We start from the raw sequence: 22,965 nt of genomic DNA on the forward strand, positions 1-22,965 counted from the left end.
TGTTGTCACCTTCTCACCAAGCTCCTTGGCGATGGTCTTGTAGCCCATTCCAGCCTTGTGCAGGTCTACAATCTTGTCCCTGACATCCTTGGAGAGCTCTTTGGTCTTGGCGATGGTGGAGAGTTTGGAATCTGATTGACTGATTGCTTCTGTGGACAGGTGTCTTTTTTACAGGTAACAAGCTGCGGTTAGGATCACTCCCTTTAAGAGTGTGCTCCTAATCTCAGCTCGTTACCTGTATAAAAGACACCTGGGAGCCTGAAATCTTTCTGATTGAGAGGGGGTCAAATACTTATTTCCCTCATTAAAATGCAAATACATTTATAACATTTTTGACATGCGTTTTTCTGGATTTTTTTGTTGCTATTCTGTCTCTCACTGTTCAAATAAACCTACCATTAAAATTATAGACTGATCATTTCTTTGTCAGTGGGCAAACGTACAAAATCAGCAGGGGATCAAATACTTTTTTCCCTCAGTGTGTTACACAGACAAGTTATATTTGCATGATTTAGCATAATTCATTCATCATTACCGTTTTGTTTCATTCATGTGACCGACCAATACTGGTTCATAACATGTGACATTCCAATACCTTCTTTTCTCTAAGCTAAGACCTTGAAACTGAGATATCTTTCATTCTCAAAACAAAGGTCTGGGCGTACTGCCAAAATGCAGCTACTGATAGTGAGGATTCGTTCAGTCAGTCACTTGCATGAACACAGAAATTTGTTTACAGAAAAGCACATACATGCAACATATAAATTGGTAGATAGAAAAGCACAAGTATTACATTTCCATCACAGAGTCACATATTCAACCTAGTTCAGCACAAAAAACGTGGTAATTAACTACAATGACCATAATCCATTGCGCCAGTTTCATCTGACTCAGACAGACAGGATCAGAGAAGAGGCTGTGCTGTTGTCTGTGCCCAATAATGATTGTACCATGTTTTGTGCTGCTACCATGTTGTTGTTGTGTTGTGTTGCTACCATGCTGTGTTGTCATGTGTTGCTGCCTTGCTATGTTGTTATCTTAGATCTCTCTTTATGTAGTGTTGTGTTGTCTCTCTTGTCTTGATGTGTGTTTTGTCCCCGCAGGAGGCCTTTTGCTTTTTGGTAGGCCATCATTGTAAATAAGAATTTGTTCTTAACTGACTTGCCTAGTTAAATAAAGGTTAAATAAAAAATTAAATACATTTTTTTTTATGACAAAACAAAAACAGTTTTTTAATACATTTTTGCAAATTAATAGCTGAAATATCACATTTACATAAGTATTCAGACCCTTTACTCAGTACTTTGTTGAAGCACCTTTGGCAGTGATTACAGCCTCGAGTCTTCTTGGGTAGACACTACAAGCTTGGCACACCTGTATTTGGGGAGTTTCTCCCATTCTTCTCTGCAGATTCTCTCAAGCTCTGTCAGTCTGGATGGGGAGCGTCGCTGCACAGCTATTTTCAGTTCTCTCCACAGAATTTTAGATCGGGTTCAAGTCCGGGCTCAGGCTGGGCCACTCAAGGACATTCAGAGACTTGTCCCGAAGCCACTCCTGCGTTGTTTTAGCTGTGTGCTTAGGGTCGTTGTCATGTTGGAAGGTGAATCTTCGCCCTCGTCTGAGGTCCTGAGCGCTCTGGAGCAGGTTTTCATCAAGGATCTCTCTGTACTTTGCGCCGTTCATCTTTCCCTCGATCCTGACTAGCCTCCCAGTCCCTGCCGCTGAAAAACATCCCCACAGCATGATGCTGCTACCACCATGCTTCACCGTAGGGATGGTGCCAGGTCTCCTCCAGGCGTGACGCTTGGCATTCAGGCCAAAGAGTTCAATCTTGGTTTCATCAGACCAGAGACTCTTGTTTCTCATGGTCTGAGAGTCCTTCAGGTGCCTTTTGGCAAACTCCAAGTGGGCTGTCATGCCTTTTACTGAGGAGTGGCTTCCGTCTGGCCACTCTACCATAAAGGCCTGATTGGTGGAGTGCTGCAAAGATGGTTGTCCTTCTGGAAGGTTCTCCCATCTGTCAGAGTGACCATCGGGTTCTTGGTCACCTCACTGACCAAGGCCCTTCTCCCCCAATGGCTCAGTTTGGCCGGACGGCCAGCTCTAGGAAGAGTCTTGGTGGTTCCAAACTTCTTCCATTTAACCCTCCTGTTGTGTTCGTTTCATGTTAATTCATTCTGTGTTCCCGGTCCAAAATGACCACCCCATTATAGCTGATTATAAATCCATAATAATGAATATATTATCACCTAATGTTGTGTTAGATCTTTTTATCTAAGTTCTTGTGAACATTACACATTTTGAACTTCTATTTGCTATTTATGGCCTGTTGGCCTCATTGACCTGAGCTCATACATCTAGTTTTTGAGTAAAAAAGCATCATGTATGTAATGTATGCATTTTGACCATAACAAATACTCAGATGAAACATATTGTGCTATTTATCACAGACTACCTTCTCCTCTTATGCAGCTTCACTGTCAGTTTCCTGGCCTCTCTCCTCCTCACCAGTGTCATGATCAAAGATGTGATCAAGAGCCTCACATACATATATCGTTTGTTCATTGTGCTGCCACAGAATGAATTGTGAGCAAGGCCTCAAAAAAGCTTTATATACCAGAGCTGCGAGAAAAGTTCTATATATTATTGAAACAATGTTGCGATTGTTTGTGAGAATGCCAACGGGTGTGGTTCCCATGGGGGAAAGATTCTATTGGGGAAAGGTTCCCATGGAAGCCTAGAAGGGGAGTGAGGTTTGTGTGTGTGTGTGTGTGTGTGTGTGTGTGCTCAAACGCACATGCATGTGGGGGTCTGGGAGAGGAAGTGTGTCCATGTGATGAATGAGCATGTGCCTGAACTCAATTTTATATACTAATTGTAGTCTCACCCATTCATTTCTACTGACCAGTCATTTGTGACCAGGAACATCACAGGTGTACAAAAGTTAAATAAAACGCCCACAATGTAATGAAAATCATCAAAATGTATTTTGTGTGTTCAGATGCCCTGTGTGGACAAAGTCATGGAACCTTATGACAATCAGATTAAATGAACTATATTTTTCAGAGAGAAAACTTGTAAATCGGTCCAGTTTGACCGGAACAGAGCAGGAGGGTTAAGAATGATGGAGGCCACTGGGTTCTTGGGGACCTACAATGCTGCAGAAAGGTTTTGGTACCCTTCCCCAGATCTGTGCCTCGGAGATCTGTGCCTCGGAGCTCGACGGACAATTCCTTCGACCTCATGGCTTGGTTTTTTGCTCTGACATGCACTGTCAACTGTGGGACCTTATATAGACAGGTGTATGCCTTTACAAATCATGTCCAAACAATTAAATTTACCACAGGTGGACTCCAATCAAGTTGTAGAAACATCTCAAGGATGATCAATGGAAACAGGATGCACCTGAGCTCAATTTCGAGTCTCATAGCAAAGGGTCTGAATACTTATGTAAATAAGGTATTTCTGTATTTCTTAAAACCTGTTTCGCTTTGTCATTATGGGGTATTGTGTGTAGATTGATGAGGAAACAAATGTATTTAATCTATTTTAGAATAAGGCTGTAACATAATAAAATGTGGATAAAGTGAAGAGGTCTGAAGACTTTCTGAATGCACTGTACACACCTGAAATATTGTATGATTTCATAGTAATTTCCTATTTTTCTATTGACGTCTACCCAATGTGGACCTGACAAGACAATGGAATATTTTCAATGTTTTGGCAATTGAATGTTCACAATTTTTGGTTTTGGAATTTCCATTAAAAAGCTCTAAAATCATTGTAATGTCATTCATTATTTCATAATGCATTTAATGTTTTAAAAAATGATCGAAACTGAAATCGAAAACAGTAATTATTTATTAATAATCTACACAAAACTGAACCGACCTCAAAAAACACTAATCACTCAGCACTAGTGTTATGCATTTGTTCTGAATTATGAATTCAGACCACTTTTTGTTTTGTGTTTTCAGGAAAAGTTGATAAGGATCCAAACCCCACTGAAGGTCTGTTTAAAAACCGCACTCCTCTCATTGTCTCTGTTATTGTCATAGTCTTCCATCATAACCCACTAGCACCAACTTCTCTTTTCTTTCTCCTACTTCTCCTCATCCCCCCCAGCCCCCCCTGCCAGTGAGTGGGTGGGCTTCCAGGAGGCAGAGTATAAGTTCTTTGACCACCGGTCTACGTGGGACCAAGCCCAGAGAATCTGCTCCTGGTTCGGTGCTTCTCTGGCTTCCATCCACTCTGATATGGAGGAGGTTTTCCTTGCCAACACACTGCACAAGGTACCACACACAAGCTTTTATAAAAACATTACAACTTTATCACCCTTCATAAAGTAACACATACACTGCTGAGAAGGAGGTCTTCCTGGCTGACATACTGCACAAGGTGCACTACATAACCTTTATAACCCTTCATAAAAAAAGTTAGAACCCTTTTATAACTACTTCATGTTCATGAAGAACGTAACACAATTAAACATCCACGTGGGCACTTTCATAACTCTACAAAAGGTACCAGCCACCACATGTGTTGTTTTATCCAAGCCAAAACTCTATGCTGTACTGTACATCGCTGCATGTCACTGGAGGTCAAGTGTGTATGTCGTGTGTGTTTTCTCTCTCACCTGCAGATGACCAAGGTAGAGGGGGACCACTGGTGGGTGGGGCTTCATACGTATGAGAACGATGGCCGTTTCCACTGGTCAGACCACTCTGTGCTCAACTATGTGTCCTGGGCTCTCGGCAGGCCACACCCACTCAGCCGCGACCGCAAGTGTGTCCACATGTCAGTCAGCAAAGGTGAGGATTGTGGGATGCTGTAATGTTGGTCCCTTAAATAGCATATTTAAAAAAATAATTTCAACAATATTTCATCTTTCATTCTAAAACGTTCTACAGCGGAGTGGGCAGATCAGAAATGCCACTCAGACCTGCCCTACATCTGTAAGAGAGTGAATGTCACAGGCACTATCCCACCCACACCCTCCACCCCGCTGCCCCCCGCGGGCTGTCCTGATGGCTGGGGCCCCTTCCTGCACAAGGTAGGGCTCCTGGGTTATGTCGTTTCTACTGTGCTGATAAAGATGTGCCAGTTACATGAATGTGACATTACGGTGTTATGTTATGATTTGATCTTCCATTTTAGCCTCTCAGTTGTTATCAGATCTCACGTTAGATCTCAAACAGACCTCTGACCTGAGGTACTGGTTTCTCCTGGGTTATGTTATACGTGAGAGCATGATGGTCCTTCCTGGCCTGACCTCTGACCTTCCTGTGTGTGTGTAGTGTTATAAGGTGTTTGGTCATGAGGAGAGTCGGCGGGCCACATGGTCAGGAGCCAAGCTCATGTGTGAGTCACAGGAAGGAGCCTTGGCTGTGGTGCCCAATCACGTGGAGCAAGGTAGTTTTATACTCGACTGACACATGCACTCACACACGCACGCACACACAAACAAACAAACACACGCACGGTTTCACATACACACACAAGGGAAAACACACACATACACCGTCAATAACATCAGTGGTTCCCAAACTGTCGGGCGGTCGGCAGAGGAGGGGCTGAGAGGTAGGGGGAGATGAACATACACGAAAGCATACTTTTTAAGGAACTCAGTTGGGCTTTCAACTTACTCTTGAAAGTTTCTAAATTGGGTAATGCATCAGCAGTTTTGCTCTTGTCATGTCAGTTATTGCAGACCTTAGAGAGCTTTTTGTAGCTTGTCCCAGTTCCCCACTGATGAATGAGGGGCATGATTGAAAAAGTTTGGGAAGCACTGACTAACCCCATGCATGCTGTCTCCCACAGCCTTTGTCACCACTCTGCTGTCCAACGTGAGTTTTGACCTGTGGGTGGGGCTGACATCTGACTCTAAAGGCCACTTCCAGTGGGCTCGTCCTGGACTCCTCAGCTACACTAACTGGGCCTCTGGAGAACCCCTGGACAACAGTGGACCACTCCACAACAAGACTCCGGTACATACCACCCGGGTCTAATCTTTTTCTGTATTAATCCAGTCTTTGGTGGCATCCCAAATGGCACCCTATTCCCTACATAGTGCACTACTTCAGAACCAGGGTACTAGTCAAAAGTAGTTCACTATATATGTAATATGGTGCCATTTGGGACGCATATTTGGTCCGTGGGTCCAGTCTTTGTCATGTCCATTGTTCATCATTGTCACCTGACAGGGGAACTGTGTGGTGATGATCCATGGGAACCCAGCTAAAAATACGGGCATGTGGGCGTCCCGGGCCTGTGAGATGGAGAAACATGGCTACATCTGCCAGAAGAAACAAGGTACAGGACATGTCACAACTCCAAATGGTACAGCCACTCGCAATTCAACCGTGCATAACATAACTAACCAGTGAATTATGTAACGGACAAGCATTCCTTTTGTGAATCTATTACATAGTACTGTACCTACTGAAACACATACCTGATATATTAAACAGTTGTGTTTATATCAGTCAGCAGAAACAGTTTCCTTTATATACTGATATAACTGTCTCCTTAGACCCAGCTCTGCCCCCTGGCGCTGCCCTCCTCCCCTCCTCCCTGTCGGGAGCCCTGGACCTGGGTGGGGTGTCATACCGCATAGTGAAGAAGCGCCTGGATTGGATGGGGGCGCTGCATGTGTGCGAGTCTCTGAACGGGACGTTGGCTTCAGTGAGAGACCCCTACCAACAGGCTTACCTCACCCTGCTGATGAACAGCCTACACCTCCCAGCATGGATAGGCCTTTACAACTATGAGGTGAGGCCCTGGACATAACAAGCTGGGAGGAGTAATGCACATCTACGAGATCTTTTATTGGTTTGTTTTTATACAACAACATGGTAACATGTAGGGGGAGATCACGGTATCACGACAAATCAATATTACATTGATATAATCAGATCTTCAAAGATGGATTTAACTAGATTGACCAATGAGGTAAGACTTGAGGTCAGATTATTATGATGAACTCCTCCTCTGTTCCACACTCAGGGACGGCGCTTCAGCTGGTTGGGCGAGGAAGACCTGATTTACACTGCCTGGCGGGATGGGGAGCCTAATACACTGTCTGGATGTGGTCACATGACCACGGGGGGGCAGTGGACTATGAACCCCTGTGACGCTAAACTGGATGCTGCCATCTGTCAGATTAATACAGGTGTGTGTGTGTGTGTGTGTGTGTGTGTGTGTGTGTGTGTGTGTGTGTGTTTGGTGTGTGTGTGTGCATGTTTGTGTGTGTGTCATATCAATAGGGTAATTCAGTATATGAACATGTATGTATATAGTGTGTAAGCCCTGTCCTGCTCTCTCTCTCTATCTCTCTCTCTCTCTCTCTATCTATCTATCTATCTATCTATCTATCTATCTATCTATCTATCTATCTATCTATCTATCTATCTATCTATCTATCTATCTATCTATCTATCTATCTATCTATCTATCTATCTATCTATCTATCTATCTATCTATCTATCTATCTATCTATCTATCTATCTATCTATCTATCTATCTATCTATCTATCTATCTATCTATCTATCTATCTATCTATCTCTCTCCACCAGAGGAGGCTTTGGTGCACAAGTGGAGTTTCCCAGGACAGTGCCCTCACTCTCTGGGCGACTGGGCCTGGGTGCCTTTCAGAAACCACTGCTACTCCTTCAACCTGCAGATCCTCCAGCTGCAGACCGACGCCCACTCCTCCTGCAGGAAGGGTAAGGAGGACACTCTGTCAACTGCCAATCACACAGTCCAGATACGCCCATAGTCAGCCAGACACTCCTTAGTCTCTATACATGCACATTGAGTGTGTCCCAAATGGCACCCTTTACCGTATGTAGTACACTGCTTTTGACCAGAGCCCTATAGAGAATAGGATGCCATTTTGGACACACAACAGTGGATTCCGTGACGTGGTTAGATTTTAGCAGCAAGGACCACTATTTCTTGTCCTGGAATCCCGCTTAACTGACAGGTTAAAGTCTGCTTGAAAGAGCCGCTAACCTGCTAGCCATCAAGCTAACAAAGTTAGTCCCAGATTAGTTTTCCAATGGGGCCCTTTTGTCCAGAGAAGTAAATGAATTTTGCCAGCCCTGTAGGAGCTGCTGAGGATTATAGGCTTGAGGTGGCTTCCTTGATTACTCAGGTCGCCAGCCTACGTAAAAAAAATAGAGAAAACTGAATATTTACCTTTACTACGCCGGTGGCTGGACGGCGTTCGACCTTGTTGGATGCACCTCCGCCTTGTCGTTTGTCGTTATCACAATGGCCGGTGTTGCCAGGAGTTCGTTCACCAGGGGAGCCATCTCCTGCCTCTCCTCCCCCTTCTGATAGCGGAGTTGAAGGAGCACAGCAAGAGGAGCATGGCAATCAACGATGGTCGCATGTCTCGAGCCGTGGAACCGAAGACAGCGGCCTCCCGTAAAGCAGTCTACACTCCCAACGAGAGGCCTGGAGCGGATTACAAATAACAAATAGTTTATCTGCCCTGGAGTCTGAACTTCCTGCACCTTCGTTGCTGAGGGTACCTGTGTCTGCAGCCGCTGTGCCTTCTCCTACTCCTTCCCCTACGATTTCAAAGTTGACCCCTGCAACCTTCCGCCCCTGCTCTGGATTGCTGTTTATTTTCAGAGCCACATTCCTAAAAAGATTAGAGAGGATATAATGTTGAATACTGTTGAAGTAATATGGCTACAGGTTCATCTGCCTTACCTAAAGACCTTCCTTGTGGGAAGCTGCTATAGACCACTAAGTGCCAACAGTCAGTATCTGGATAACGTGTGAAATGCTTGATAATGTATGTGATATCAACAGAGGTATATTTTCTGGGTGATTTAAATATTGACTGGCTTTCATCAATCTGCCCACTCAAGAAAAAGCTTCAAACTGTAACCAGGTTCAGGTTATCAGTCAATCTACCAGGGTAGAATGAAATCATCAACATGTATTGATCACATCTTTACTAATGCTGCAGAAATGTGCTTGAAAGTAGTATTCAGATCCATTGGATGTAGTGATCACAATATAGTAGCCATATCTAGGAAAACCAAAGTTCCAAAGGCTGGGTCTAATATACTGTATAAGAGGTCATACAATACGTTTTGTAGTGATTCTTATGCTGCTGATGTAAATAATATTTGTTGGTCTGTGGTGTGTAATGAGGAGCAAACAGACGTTGCACTTGACACATTTATGAAATTGCTTATCCCAGTTACTAAATCCCCGTGGATTGATGAGGATTTGAAAAATTGTATGGTTGAAGAGGGATGAGGCAAATAAGTCTGGCTGCACAACCGATTGACAAACGTACTGCAAATTGAGAAATCATGTGACTAAACTGAATAAAAAAGAAGAAGAAACTACACTATGAAACAAAGATAAATGACATAAAGAATTATAGTAAATTGCTTTGGAGCACCTTCAATGAAAATTTGGGAAAAAAGGCAAACTCAGCTCCATCATTTATTGAATCAGATGGCTCGTTCCTCACAAAACGGACTGATATTGCCAACTACTTTAATATTTTTTTATTGGCAAGATTAGCAAACTTAGGCATGACAGCAACAAATGCTGACACTACACATCCAAGTATATCTGACCAAATTATGAAAGACAAGAATTGTAATTTTGAATTCTGTAAAGTGAGTGTGGAAGAGATGAAAAAAATGATTGTTGTCTATCAACAATGACAAGCCGCCAGGGTCTGACAACTTGGATGGAAAATTACTGAGGATAATAGCGGATGATATTGTCACTCCCATTTGTCATATCTTCAATTTAAGCCTACTAGAAAGTGTGTGCCCTCAGGCCTGGAGGGAAGCAAAAGTCATTACGCTACCTAAGAATAGCAAAGCCCCCTTTACTGGCTCAAGTAGCCGACCAATCAGCCTGTTACCAACCCTTAGTAAACTCCTGGAAAAAAATGGTGTTTGACAAGATACAATGCTATTTTACAGTAACAAACTGACAACAGACTTTCAGCACACTTATACTGAAGGACATTCAACAAGCACAGCACTTACACAAATTACTGATGATAAAAAGATTGTGGGGGCTGTTTTGTTAGACTTCAGTGTGGCTTTTGACATTATTGATCATAGTCTGCTGCTGGAAAAACGTATGTGTTATGGCTTTAATGTGGATAAAGAGTTACCTGTCTAGCAGAACACAGAGGGTGTTATTTAATGGAAGCCTCTCCAACATAATCCAAGTTGAATCAGGAATTCCCCAGGGCAGCTGTCTAGGCCCCTTTTTTCAATCTTTACTAACAACATTCCACTGGCTTTAAGTAAAGCCAGTGTGTGTGTTTGTATACGGATGACTCAACACTATACGTCAGCTACTACAGCGGCTGAAATGCCTGCAACTCTTAAGAGCTGCAATTAGTTTCAGAATAGGTGGCAAGGAATAAATTAATCCTAAATATTTAAATAACTGTAAGCACTATATTTGGGAGAAATCATTCACTAAACCCTAAACCTCAACTAAATCTTGTAATAAATAATGTGGAAATTGCAAGTTGAGGTGACTAAACTGCTTGGAGTAACCCTGGATTGTAAACTGTCATGGTCAAAACATATTTTTTACAACAGTAGCTAAGATGGGGAGAGGTATGTCCATAATAAACCATTGCTCTACCTTAACAGCACTATCAACAAGGCAGGTCCTACAGACTCTAGTTTTGTCGCACCTGGACTACTGTTCAGTCGTGTGGTCAGGTGCTGCAAAGAGGGACTTAGGAAAATTGCAATTGGCTCAGAACAGGGCAGCACAAGTGGCCCTTGGATATGCATGTCAATCTCTCCTGGCGCAAAGTGGAGGAGAGATTGACTTCATCACTACTTGCATTTGTGAGAGGTATTGACATGTTGAAATGTAACGATGTACGCGGAGAGTCAGGAAGCAAGTTCAGGGAGTGAATACATTTAATTAATAAATGAACAAAACAAGAAACAAACAGCGCACCAACATGAAACAGCAACAATGACGACTGGGGAAGAAACCAAAGGGAGTGACATATAAAGGGCAGGTAATCAAGGAGGTGATGGAGCCCAGGTGAGTGTCATTATGCGCATAACGCTGGTGACAGGTGTGCGCCCTAACGAGCAGCCTGGTGACCTAGAGGCCAGAAAGGGAGCACACGTCACATGAAAGCACCAAGCTGACTGTTTAAACAACTAGCACACAGCTCAGACTTTTTATTTTATTTAATCTTTATTTAACTAGGCAAGTAAGTTAAGAACAAATTCTTATTTACAATGACGGCCTACCCCGGCCAAACCCTAACCTGGATGATGCTGGGCCAATTGTGCGCCGCCCTATGGGACTCCCAATCACAGCCGGTTGTGATACAGCCTGTAATTGAACCAAGGTCTGTCGTGACGCCTCTAGCACGGAGATGCAGTGCCTTAGACCGCTGCGCCACTCGGGTGCCCTGAGACACCCATGCACACCCATACATAACCCACAAGACATGCCACCAGAGGTCTCTTCCCACTCTTCACAGAACAGACTATGGGAGGCGCACAGTACTACATAGAGCCATGACTACATGGAACTCTATTCCACATCAGGTAACTGATGTAAGCAATAGAATCAGATTTAAAAAACAGATAAAAATACCCCTTATGGAACAGCGGGACTGTGAATCAACACAAACATAGGCACAGACACATGCATACACACAGATGGTAACATACGCACTATACACACACATACAAATTGATTTTCTGTTGTAGATATGTGGTTGTGGAGTTGGGGCCTGAGGGCACACACTTAGTGTGTTGTGAAATCTGTTATGAATGTATTGTAATGTTTTTACAATTGTATAACTGCCTTAATTTTGCCAGACCCCAGGAAGAGTAGCTGCTGCCTTGGCAGCCGCTAATGGGGATCCATAATAAATACAAATACAGTCTCTATATGTGACACTTTACATGCACATTGTGACACTAAAAGATCACAGAGTACATTACAGCTCTTTCCACTCAATCGCTGTTGTCATGGAGAGAGCCTTCAGCGCTCAGCACTGACGTCAATGACCAAATACGTCAATAAGTCTAAATTAGCAGTGATTCATTGAGCTGTTATTGAAATGCACTCGCTTTATTATCTCATGATTCCCACTTTCATTTTCCTTATCGTCATCCCTCTCTTTCTTTGTTTCACACCTCCCCCTGTCTGTCAACTCCTCTCTTAGCGCATTTAATGATCTCAATATGGTTATCTGATCTCTCTCTCTCTCTCGCTATACCCCCCTCTCTCCCCTCCAGTGGGTGGCCAGCTGCTGTCGGTCCTGGATGAAACAGAGAATGGCTTTGTGTGGGAGCACATCCAGGGCTACCAGGAGCAGGCCCACGGAGCCTGGCTGGGTATGAACTTTAACTCCAAAGGTAAGGAACTCCTCAGGATGTACACAGTGAAAAGTATACACAGATGATTCCAACTGTTAAAAACATGTAAATATCATATACTGCAAGGTCATGTAATCTAATGGGTACAGTAAGAAGAGTCATTTATCAGAGTGACATATGCTATCCATATACTCATTCATATATTACATACATGATTTGTACACACCTTTTTGCAATAGGGTTTTCCAGGGCTATTTCAAGGTATTCTTCAGACAGGCATGTGTGTGTGGGGGTGTGTGTGTGTATGGGCGTGTGTGCGCGTGTGTTTTTCCTGGTGTTGTCCTGCAGGGGGCAGTCTGATGTGGTCTGAGAGTGCAGAGGTGAAGTTCACAAACTGGGAGGTGCAGGGCACCAACCTGAGCATGCTGTTTCCCAACGCCTGCTTCTGGATCCAGAGCAACACAGGCCTTTGGAAACCAGGCTCCTGCAAGAACCGCACACATGGAGTCATCTGCAAGCGGCCACGCAGTAAGGAAGGCCTCACCCTGTAGCGCAGACAAATAACACTATGGACAATGTCACACGTGTACACAGTGATAGCAAAGATGTATAACCACTGACTGTGCTTCATTTAAAACTGCAAACAGCAATCTCTGAACTGACAACACAACTCAAATGTTATCTTTTCCGTTGCAGGTGCTGAGGCTTTGGCGGTAGTCTGTAAGTATCGATAGGATATCCCATGTTGTTTGTTCATGTCATCAAATGTTAAATTTGTTTAAATCTGTAATGCTAATCTGTAAAAAATAAAAAATAAAACAGTCCCTCTTTCTCTTTCTACCTCTCTCCTGCTCTCACTCTTTCTCTCCTTCTCTCTCTCCCCCTTCGTCCCTGTCTGTCTCAGCTGAAGAGGACCACCTGCCTACTCTGATTGTGATCATGGTGACGGGCCTGGCGTTAGTGATCCTCATCGTGGGCGTGATCTACCTGTACCGCCGGCGCCAGGCAGGCTCCCGTGGATCTTACGAGGGGGCGCGCTACAGCCGCACCAACTCCAACCCCTCCGAACAGGCCGAGAAGAACATCCTGGTGTCTGACATGGAGCTCAACGAGCAGCCGGAGTAGCACAGCCAACCAGGACTGGCCCCTCCCCCCGGGGAAGGAGACACCTGGGAGTACCTAATACTGACTGACCCACTGTCTGACTGATACACATTCTGCTTCTACATTTTATGTCCCTGTTCTGTTTGAAAAGATGTTGAAGATGCTGAAGGTCTGTGCTGTGTGGAGCGCAGCAGATGCCAATCAAATTCCATTTAAACAGTCATTCTCCAAAGGGGTTAATAATATGCAAATTACAATATGAACTGCTTTTCTTAGTAGTATAGCAATAATGTTTCTGATGTCAGTTTCACATTTCATTTCAAACAAGTTCCTGTTTTTGGTCGCTAAGTCTAAAAGGCAGATGCCAAAGACTAAGGCTTTGCACCAGTTCTTCCCTTGTCAGGAGACTCAGTATCATCCAAATATCAACACAACCTCCATCGAGACCATGACAGTATTTACCTGAGGTTAACTTCAGGTTTGTTTTGTATATTTCCTTTTGGTTTGTTTGTGTGTTTTTTGTCCAGTGCAGCTGTAGTGAATCTGTAGTGAATCCTCCTTCTAATTCTGGTTGTTGTAGTGAAGCTTTTGTTGTTGCCCGTCCCCTTCCCTCCCTCCCTCCCTTCTGTTCTGACTGACACGTCAGCAAAGGCTGGTTGGAAAGCAATACTTACTTCAAGTGTGGAAGAGAAGAGGACAGTGATTTTTAGTGACGATTTTAGAGTGATTTTAAAGAGTCCCTGGCCTGTTCACCACAACTGCACATACAGTAGGAGAGAGAGGGGGGGGGGGATTTGACGTTGATACAGACTGATACCGTCTTTTGTTGTCTTGGTACAGTGTGATGGGGTCGATAAGGGTATGACACCCATTATATTTCAGTATGTAACATTGTAGAGGGTTTTAGAGGGTTTGTTTTAGCACTTTCTACCACCATCATGAGAAGAGCCAACATGTATTACTTAAAGTAACTGTCCAGCGTTTCCAGATTTCTATGAAATAGGACCTATAATTAATTACAGTATGAGTGAAATAGTTCTCCTTAAATTTGTTTTTAATTAGGTATGTTAAAAAGCAGCTTTGGTGTGGGAGTATATCGGTCATTTAAAATATTCATGCGAGTAGACCGCTGATTGGCCAGCACATCCTCCTCAGGAGGATGAAATCATGTTCTATAAGGAAATAGCAAGCGTTTTTTAAACAGTCTGTTTGAGATACAGGTTTGAGGTGGGGTTTTTGAAGGATTTTTTTTCTCCAATTCATGCTTTGACCACAAATACGAGTATAGGATAAGTCAACAACATTACTTCGTTATGAGTTAACAGAAGAAAAAAAAAGTGAGATTTTCACTAGACAGTTTTGTTTTTGTTGATCTTGTCTCATCGCTGCAACTCCCCAACGGGCTCAGGAGGGGCGAAGGTCAAGTCATGCGTCCTCCAAAAGATGACCTGCCAAACCACACTTCTCAACACCTGCCCACAAGCTGCAATGTTCAACTAATTACTGAGGTCAGCATGCAGGCACCGGGCCTGCCACAAGGAGTCACTAGAGCGCGATGAGTCAAGTAAAGGCCCCCGGCCAAACCCTCCCCGGACAACGTTGGTCCAATTGTGCACCGCCCTATGGAACTCCCGGACATGGACAGTTGTGACACAGGCTGATATTGAACCTGGGTCTGTAGTGGCAGTGTAGTGTAGTGTAGACCACTGCGCCACTCAGGAGGCCTCTAGACAGTTACTTTAAGCAAAGGACAGTGCATTCACTCCTTTGTTTATGCATTATTACTAAGGTACTTTTCAATTGTTTTTGTTTTATTTCCTTCCTTTGGCTTTTGGATGGGTAACATGGTGTAAAGTATGTGAACGTCTGTGTTAGTCTCATGACTGGTATGTATGGTTAGGTTTCCCATGTTAATGTCTGTGTTTGTTGGTGGTACGATTACACACTAACCTGCAGCCATGGAAAACATACCCTATATATACAAAGTATGTGGACACCCATTCAAATTAGTGGATTCGGTTGATTCGGCTATTTCAGCCACACCCGTTGCTGACTGGTGTATAAAATCAAGCACACAGCTATGCAATCTCCATAGACAAACATTAGCAGTAGAATGGCGTTTCTGAAGATCTCAGTGACTTTGATGCCACCTTTCGTCAAATTTCTTCCCTGCTAGAGCTGCCCCGGTCAACTGTGAGTGCTGTTATTGTGAGGTGGAAACGTTTAGGAGCAACAATGGCTCAGTCGTGAAGTGGTAGGCCGCACAAGCTCACAGAATGGGACCGCAGAGTGCTGAAGCGCGTAGTGTGTAGAAATCGTCTGTCCTTGGTTGCAACACTCACTACTGACTTCCAAACTGTAACTGGAAGCAACGTCAGCACAAGAACTGTTCATCAGGAGCTTCATGAAATGGGTTTCCATGGCCGAGCAGCCGCACACAAGCCTAAGATCACCACGCGTAATGCCAAGCGTAGGCTGGAGTGATGTAAAGCTCTCCGGCATTGGACTCTGGAGCAGTGGAAACGCATTCTCTGGAGTGATGAATCACGCTTTACCATCTGGCAGTCCGATGGGCGAATCTGGGCTTTGGCGGACGCCAGCAAAATGCTACCTACCCGAATGCATAGTACCAGCAGTAAAGTTTGGTGGAGAAGGATTAATGGTCTGGGGCTGTTTTTCATGGTTTGGGCTAGGCCCCTTGGTTCCAGTGAAGGGAAATCTTAACGCTACAGTATACAATGACATTCTAGACGATTCTGTGCTTCCAACTTTGTTGCAACAGCTTGGGGAAGACCCTTTCCTGTTTCAGCATGACAATGCCCCTGTGCACAAAGTGAGGTCCTCACCTCGAACACCTTTGGGATGAATTGGAACGCCGACTGCTAGCCAGGCCTAATCGCCCAACATCAGTGCCCACCTCAATAATGCTCTTGTGGCTGAATGGAAGTCCCAACATCTAGTGGAAAGCCTTCCCAGAAAAGTGGATGCTGTTATAACAGCAAAGGGGGGACCAACTCCATATTGATGCCCATGATTTTGGAACGAGATGTACGATGAACAGGTGTCCACAAACTTTTGGTCATGTCATGGAACTTAGGTCACTTGAAAGTGACACATCTGACATGAGTCAACATGTACAATACCAGTCAAAAGTTTGCACACACCTACTCATTCCAGGGTTTTTCTTTATTTTTACTTTTTCTACTTTGTGGAATAATAGTGAAGACATCAAAACTATGAAATAACACACATGGAATCATGTAGTAACCAAAAAAGTGTTAAACAAATCAACAACAAAAAATTGCACTCTCTTGGCATTCTCTCAACCAGCTTCACATGGAATGCATTTCCAACAGTCTTGAAGGAGTTCCCACATATGCTGATCACTTGTTGGTTGTTTTTCCTTCACTCTGCGGTCCAACTCATCCCAAACCATCTCAATTGGGTTGAGGTCAGGGGATTGTGGAGGCCAGGTCATCTGATGCAGCCCCCCATCACTCCCCTTGCTCAAATAGACCTTACACAGCATGGAGGTGTGTTGACCAACAGGACAATTTTTGGTTACTACATGATTCCATATGTGTTATTTCATAGTTTTGATGTCTTGACTATTATTCTACAATGTAGAAAATAGTAAAAATAAAGAAATACCCTTGAATGAGTAGGTGTGTCCAAACTTTTGATTGGTACTGTATATACAGTATTACAGTTCTGGATGTTGCAACAAACTTTTGTATGTGGTATGTTCCACAAGGTACTAGAGAATCTTACTTAAGGGGAAACCTCAATATCAATGCAAAATACAGCTAGGAAAACCAAAGAACTAGTTTGAAAAGGGAAATGATCCACCACATACTTTAAATATTTAGAAATAGAAAGATCAACTCATATATCTTATTTCCCCTTGTCATGTCTTAATCTTGTGTTGTACGTTATTGGGGGGAGGAAAGTAAGGTTTCTAACAGAGCACAACTAGATTCAATGCAGGGAATCAACCAAAACCCTAACTTCTGGGTTCCCATTTGAATGGGAGGCAAAAACAGATGTTTTCTTCCCCCACATAACATTCCTCCTCCTACAGTTCCCTCCTTCTCATGACCGGATTTCTGTCCTCCTGCTCCGTGGAATGCTTTGGAGAAGTTTTAGATAGAAACTCTCGGTGGGCCAGTGAGCCACGCTTCAAAACTAGATATTTTCTGCTCTGTAAACCAGACGAATGGGGCTGAGGAGAGAGAGGGGGAGGGAAGATGGAAGGAGACGGAGGCAGTGGCGGTTCTAGACCATTTCAACTGGGGGGGCCAAGCTGGAGCCAGTTGTACTGTTAGAGGGGCCAGTTACATTAGACGTTATTGTTGTCATATCGTTTTCTTCATTAGCAGGCAAAAGACCATGTTCATAATCATCATCGTTGCCACTGTCTAATAATGGATGTAAAAAAAGAACGATTGCAAAAATGAGTTATGTAAAACATTTTTCCTACTCCACATTTAGGGGGGCCACAAGGGGGTCCAAAATTGTTGTCACAGGGGCACTGACCCCCCCCCCCCCAGAACCGCTAGTGGATGGAGGATCGTGTGTATGTGTTGTCATCTCCAACTGTGGAATGTTGAGTCGGCAAGAAGAACTCAGTGGCAGGTCTGGAACCAATCAGAGCAAAAAGGGCTCAGGGCCGAAAGAGAAGGGTGAAAGAATGGGAGAAAAGGGGGGGGGGAAGAATGGAGGGAGAGCGAGAGACTGACAGGCAGGCACGTATGGGGAAAGAAAGGGGCAGGGAGGGAGGAATGGAGATGAGAGAAGAGAAGTGAAACGTCCTAGGTTCACCCTGCCTCCTAGTGGAGGGTTGCTGTAGCACCCTGCTTCCAAATGACTGCCGACAAAGTGATGATGTGTGAGTCTGGCCCTGATGTTCTGCCCTATCTGGGACTGACTGTGTGTCTGTGGTGGGCTTTTTAAATGTGAGTCCCTGTGAAGAAAGGTTCAAATAAGCACCTGTTTAGATTTTTTTAAATATTTGTTGTTTTTATATGAAATGAATAAAATAAATGTTGGCTAAATGACTGTCAATAGAATTATTTAATAAGTTGTTGGTACTTCAGTTACACCATTATATGCACATTATTGTGGGGGGGACGATATGTTTACCGTTACCTTGTTATATCATGACTGAACTAGTAAGATAACTATTGTAGTTGTGATGTTGAAGAACTCCCACCAGAGGGCAGGTCTTGCCCACCGTAACACCTTGACTGTGTTTCAAATGAGTTCCTCACTTTCCTGGTCTGACGCTTCATATTCTCTCTCTATCTCGGTCTTTCTCTCTCTCTCTCCACCCCATACATATCTGCTGTATGCGCATGTTTATGTGTGCTTCAATGTCTGCAGCTGTGTCTCCATCCAGTCTGTTCAGACTCTCAGTTCAGGCTGTGATCCTGATCTGCCACACCTCATTGGAGGAGAATGGACCGAGGACCTCTACCTTTGCTCTGGCAGGGACTCCTTCTGCCTGGCTTGGCAGGCACCAATAGCTTGTCTATGTGCGGCCTGCCTGTTGCAGCTGATCTGGCAGCGAGGCATTGTGGCTGGCTGCCCCTAGCTGTAGCTGGAGCACTAATGTCTAGCCCTGATCTGTTTTGCCTGTCCTTGTGCTTGTCTCCACCCCCTCCAGGTGTCGCCCATCTTCCCAACTTATCCTCTGGGTATTTATACCTGTTTCCTGTCTGTTTGTGCCAGTTTTTCTTGTTTGCCAAGCTTACCAGCGTTTGTCCTGTCGGCACCTGTCTTTTCCCAGACACTCTTTTTCTCGTCCTCCTGGTTTTTAACCCTTGCCTGTCCTGACCCCGTACCCGCTCGCCTGACCACTTTGGCTGTCCCTGAGCCTGCCTGCCGCCCTGTACCTTTGCTCCTACTCTGGATTAACGACCCCTACCTGCCTTGACCTGTCGTTTGCCTGTCCCTGTTGTTACAATAAACATTGTTACTTCATACAGTCTGCACTTGCGTCTTACCTTGATACTTGATAACTAATCTGCTGTGAGCCATTGTAATGAGTTCAACTGGAGCCCTTTAAGACTGAGACAATCAGTGTGTCAGACCAGGTGTGCCAGCCAAGCGGACATGAGGCCCGACGGCTCTATCCACTGGCCAGGGGTACACTGTTTGGCAAATTATTTGACCTAGGTGTCTGTGCAGGGTTTGTTCCATGGACCAATGGACCAGGGGTGTAGTGATTAGGCAGAACACTTGGATTAATACTGGTATTTAGGCAGATTGTTTGTGCCCTAATCAAGCGAGAGACCTCTCTGTCTGAGTACGGAGGGAATCACTCATCCCAAATCAAACAGAGGAGATTGTTTCTCTTTCAAGGAGAGAACTAAATGTCTGTGTCATTATCTCACTTAGACTGACTGCCAAAACTCATCTGCCTAAATATTTTACGCTGTTAGTGGTATTGATGTAAGAGCCATGATGCAGAAAATAGCATTTTTATATTTTAAGTTTTTACAGTATTATTTATTTGTACATTTGTTCATATTTAGAATATTTATATCTATTTGTATATGAATCCCCTTTGTATAGGCTAGCACAGACTGAAATATGATCCGGGATTCTTCCAATGGCATTGAGGAGTACACCATATCAGTCACTGGCTTTATCAACAAGTGCATCGAGGACGTCGTCCCCACAGTGACTGTACGTACATACCCCAACCAGAAGCCATGGATTTACAGGTAACATTCGCACTGAGTTAAAGGGTAGAGCTGCCGCTTTCAAGGAGCGGGTCTCTAACCTGGAAGCTTATAAGAAATTAACCATCAAACAGGAAAAGCATCAGTACAGGACTAAGATTGAATCGTACTACATCGGCTCCGACGCTCGCCGGATGTGGTAGGGCTTGCAAACTATTACAAACTACAAAGGGAAGCACAGCCGAGAGCTGCCCAGTGACACAAGCCTACCAGACGAGCTAAATAACTTCTATGCTCGCTTCGAGGCAAGTAGCACTGGAACATGCATGAGAGCATCAGCTGTTCCGGACGACTGTGTGATCATGCTCTACACAGCCAATGTGAGTAAGACCTTTAAACAGGTCAACATTCACAAGGCCACAGGGCCAGACGGATTACCAGGACGTGTACTCCGAGCATGCGCTGATCAACTGGCAAGTCTCTTCACTGACATTTTCAACCCTCCCTGTCTGAGTCTGTAATACCAACATGGTTCAAGCAGACCACCATAGTCCCTGTGCCCAAGAACACTAAGGTAACCTGCCTAAATGACTACCGACCCGTAGCACTCATGTCTGTAGCCATGAAATGCTTTGAAAGGCTGATCATGGCTCACATCAACACCATTATCCCAGAAACCTTAGACCCACGCCAATATACATACCGCCCCAACAGATCCACAGATGATGCAATCTCTATTGCAATCAACACCGCCCTTTCCCACCTGGACAAAAGGAACACCTATGTGAGAATGCTATTCATTGACTACAGCTCAGCGTTCAACACCATAGTGCCCTCAAAGCTCATCACTATGCTAAGAACCCTGGGACTAAACACCTCCCTCTGCAACTGGATCCTGGACTTCCCGATGGGCCGCCCTCCAGGTGGTAAGGGTAGGTAACACATCCGCCACGCTGATCCTCAACACCGGGGGCCCCTCAGGGGTGCATGCTCAGTCTCCTCCTCTACTCCTCTAGTTCACTCATGACTGCACGGCCAGGCACAACTCCAACACCATCATTAAGTTTGCCAATGACACAACAGTGGTAGGCCTGATCACCGATAACGACGAGACAACCTATAGGGAGGAGGTCAGAGACCTGGCCATGTGGTGCCAGGGCAACAACCTCTCCCTCAACTTGATCAAGACATAGGAGATGATTGTGGACTACAGGAAAAAGAGTACCGCGCATGCCCCATTCTCATCAACAGAACTGTAGTGGAGCAGGTGGAGAGCTTCAAGTTCCTTGGTGTCCACATCACCAACAAACTAACATGGTCCAAGCACACCAAGACAGTCGTGAAGAGGGCACAACAAAACTTATTCCCCCTCAGGAGACTGAAAAGATTTGGATTGGGTCCTCAGATCCTCAAAAGGTTTTACAGCTGCACCATCGAGAGCATCCTGACTGATTGCATCACTGCCTGGTATGGCAACTGCTCGGCCTCCGACCGCAAGGCACTACAGAGGGTAGTGCGTACGGCCCAGTACATCACCAGGGCCAAGCTTCCTGCCATCCAGGACCTCTATACCAGGCAGTGTCAGCGGAAGGCCCTAAAAATTGTCAAAGACTCCAGCCACCCTAGTCATAGACTGTTCTCTCTGCTACCGCATGGCAAGCGGTACCGGAGTGCCAAGTCAAGGTCCAAGAGGCTTCTTAACAGCTTCTACCCCCAAGCCATAAGACTCCTGAACAGCTAATCAAATGACTACCCCCCCCATGTTGCTGCCACTCTCTGTTATTGTCTATGCATAGTCACTTTAACTCTACCTACATGTACATATTACCTCAATTACCTCAACACCAGTGCCCCTGCACATTGACTCTGTACCGGTACCCCCTGTATATAGCCTCGCTACTGTTATTTACTGCTGCTCTTGAACTATTTGTTATTCTTATCTCATACTTTTATTTGAGGTCTTTTCTTCAAACTGCGTTGTTGGTTAAGGGCTTATAAGTAAGCATTTCACTGTAAGGTCAACTCCTGTTGTATTCGGCGCATGTGACAAATACGATTTGATTTGATTAGATGCTCCATTTAGTTTAACCCTGACATCACTGCTTCCATCAGTAGGCGAGAAGAAAACAGTTTTTGAACACGTTAAATTCATTTTCATTGTAATCTTTTCATTACTATATAAAAAGGTCAAACGGAGAAACCTTTGAGTGTTTTTAGTTGCGTCAGACTCACTGCTTTTTACATAGAATGTGGTTGATTTTTTTGGAGAAGCCTGCGCCACTACAATTGGCATTGTTTCTGCAGTTTGTAGAGAGCGTGGTCCTGATGCCTCGTCCATTCAGGATAGATGAGGCTCGGTTAGAGTCTGAGGCAGGGCCGGCGACAGAACGAATCAGTTGGACGGTCCTTTGATATCCATAGGTGCGGTCGTTTTTTCACGGGGTCTTCTATGTGTGCATGCGCTTGTGTGTTCACAATTTATTTTCATGGGTCTTATAGTAGACCACTGCAGCTCGTGAGTTTCAAGTTTGGCTAAGCTTATAGTTTAGCCTACCATTTCTACCGGTCTGAGTGACAGTTAGGAGTATTTTTACATGTGCATTTTTGTGGAACAGTTACATTTGAGTAAAAACGTTTTGTCGCTCAAAATCATTGTCACGTGGTTAATCATACAATTATAAAAATCGACAAGTTAAAGTTCAACTAAAGCAAGAGCAACAGCCTCTGCCATATGGACACGTTGATACACCGTGGTCCATTGGCGGCTAAAGAAATAAGCGCATAGAACTCAGAGATACATAGCCTGTAGGCC

The 22,965-nt window shown here is 44.4% G+C and overlaps 1 protein-coding gene across 1 annotated transcript in view; it reads left to right on the forward strand.

Annotated features, from left to right (window-relative positions):
• Positions 1-14,037, forward strand: part of LOC106607264 (C-type mannose receptor 2) — a 42,187-nt gene extending 28,150 nt beyond the window's left edge. Inside the window, exons 16-29 of the mRNA XM_014204058.2 lie at positions 3,978-4,010; positions 4,126-4,292; positions 4,643-4,811; positions 4,911-5,053; positions 5,298-5,412; positions 5,821-5,987; positions 6,204-6,312; positions 6,533-6,771; positions 7,006-7,171; positions 7,576-7,725; positions 12,283-12,402; positions 12,712-12,891; positions 13,060-13,083; positions 13,268-14,037. Of these exons, the coding sequence (XP_014059533.1) occupies positions 3,978-4,010; positions 4,126-4,292; positions 4,643-4,811; positions 4,911-5,053; positions 5,298-5,412; positions 5,821-5,987; positions 6,204-6,312; positions 6,533-6,771; positions 7,006-7,171; positions 7,576-7,725; positions 12,283-12,402; positions 12,712-12,891; positions 13,060-13,083; positions 13,268-13,488 (2,003 nt within the window). The 3' untranslated portion in view covers positions 13,489-14,037. The remainder of the gene's footprint in view (positions 1-3,977; positions 4,011-4,125; positions 4,293-4,642; positions 4,812-4,910; positions 5,054-5,297; positions 5,413-5,820; positions 5,988-6,203; positions 6,313-6,532; positions 6,772-7,005; positions 7,172-7,575; positions 7,726-12,282; positions 12,403-12,711; positions 12,892-13,059; positions 13,084-13,267) is intronic.
• The last annotated feature ends 8,928 nt before the right edge of the window (positions 14,038-22,965 follow it).

This window comes from Salmo salar, chromosome ssa06 (genome assembly GCF_905237065.1).
Source record: "Salmo salar chromosome ssa06, Ssal_v3.1, whole genome shotgun sequence".
NCBI classification, from domain to species: Eukaryota; Metazoa; Chordata; class Actinopteri; order Salmoniformes; family Salmonidae; genus Salmo; species Salmo salar.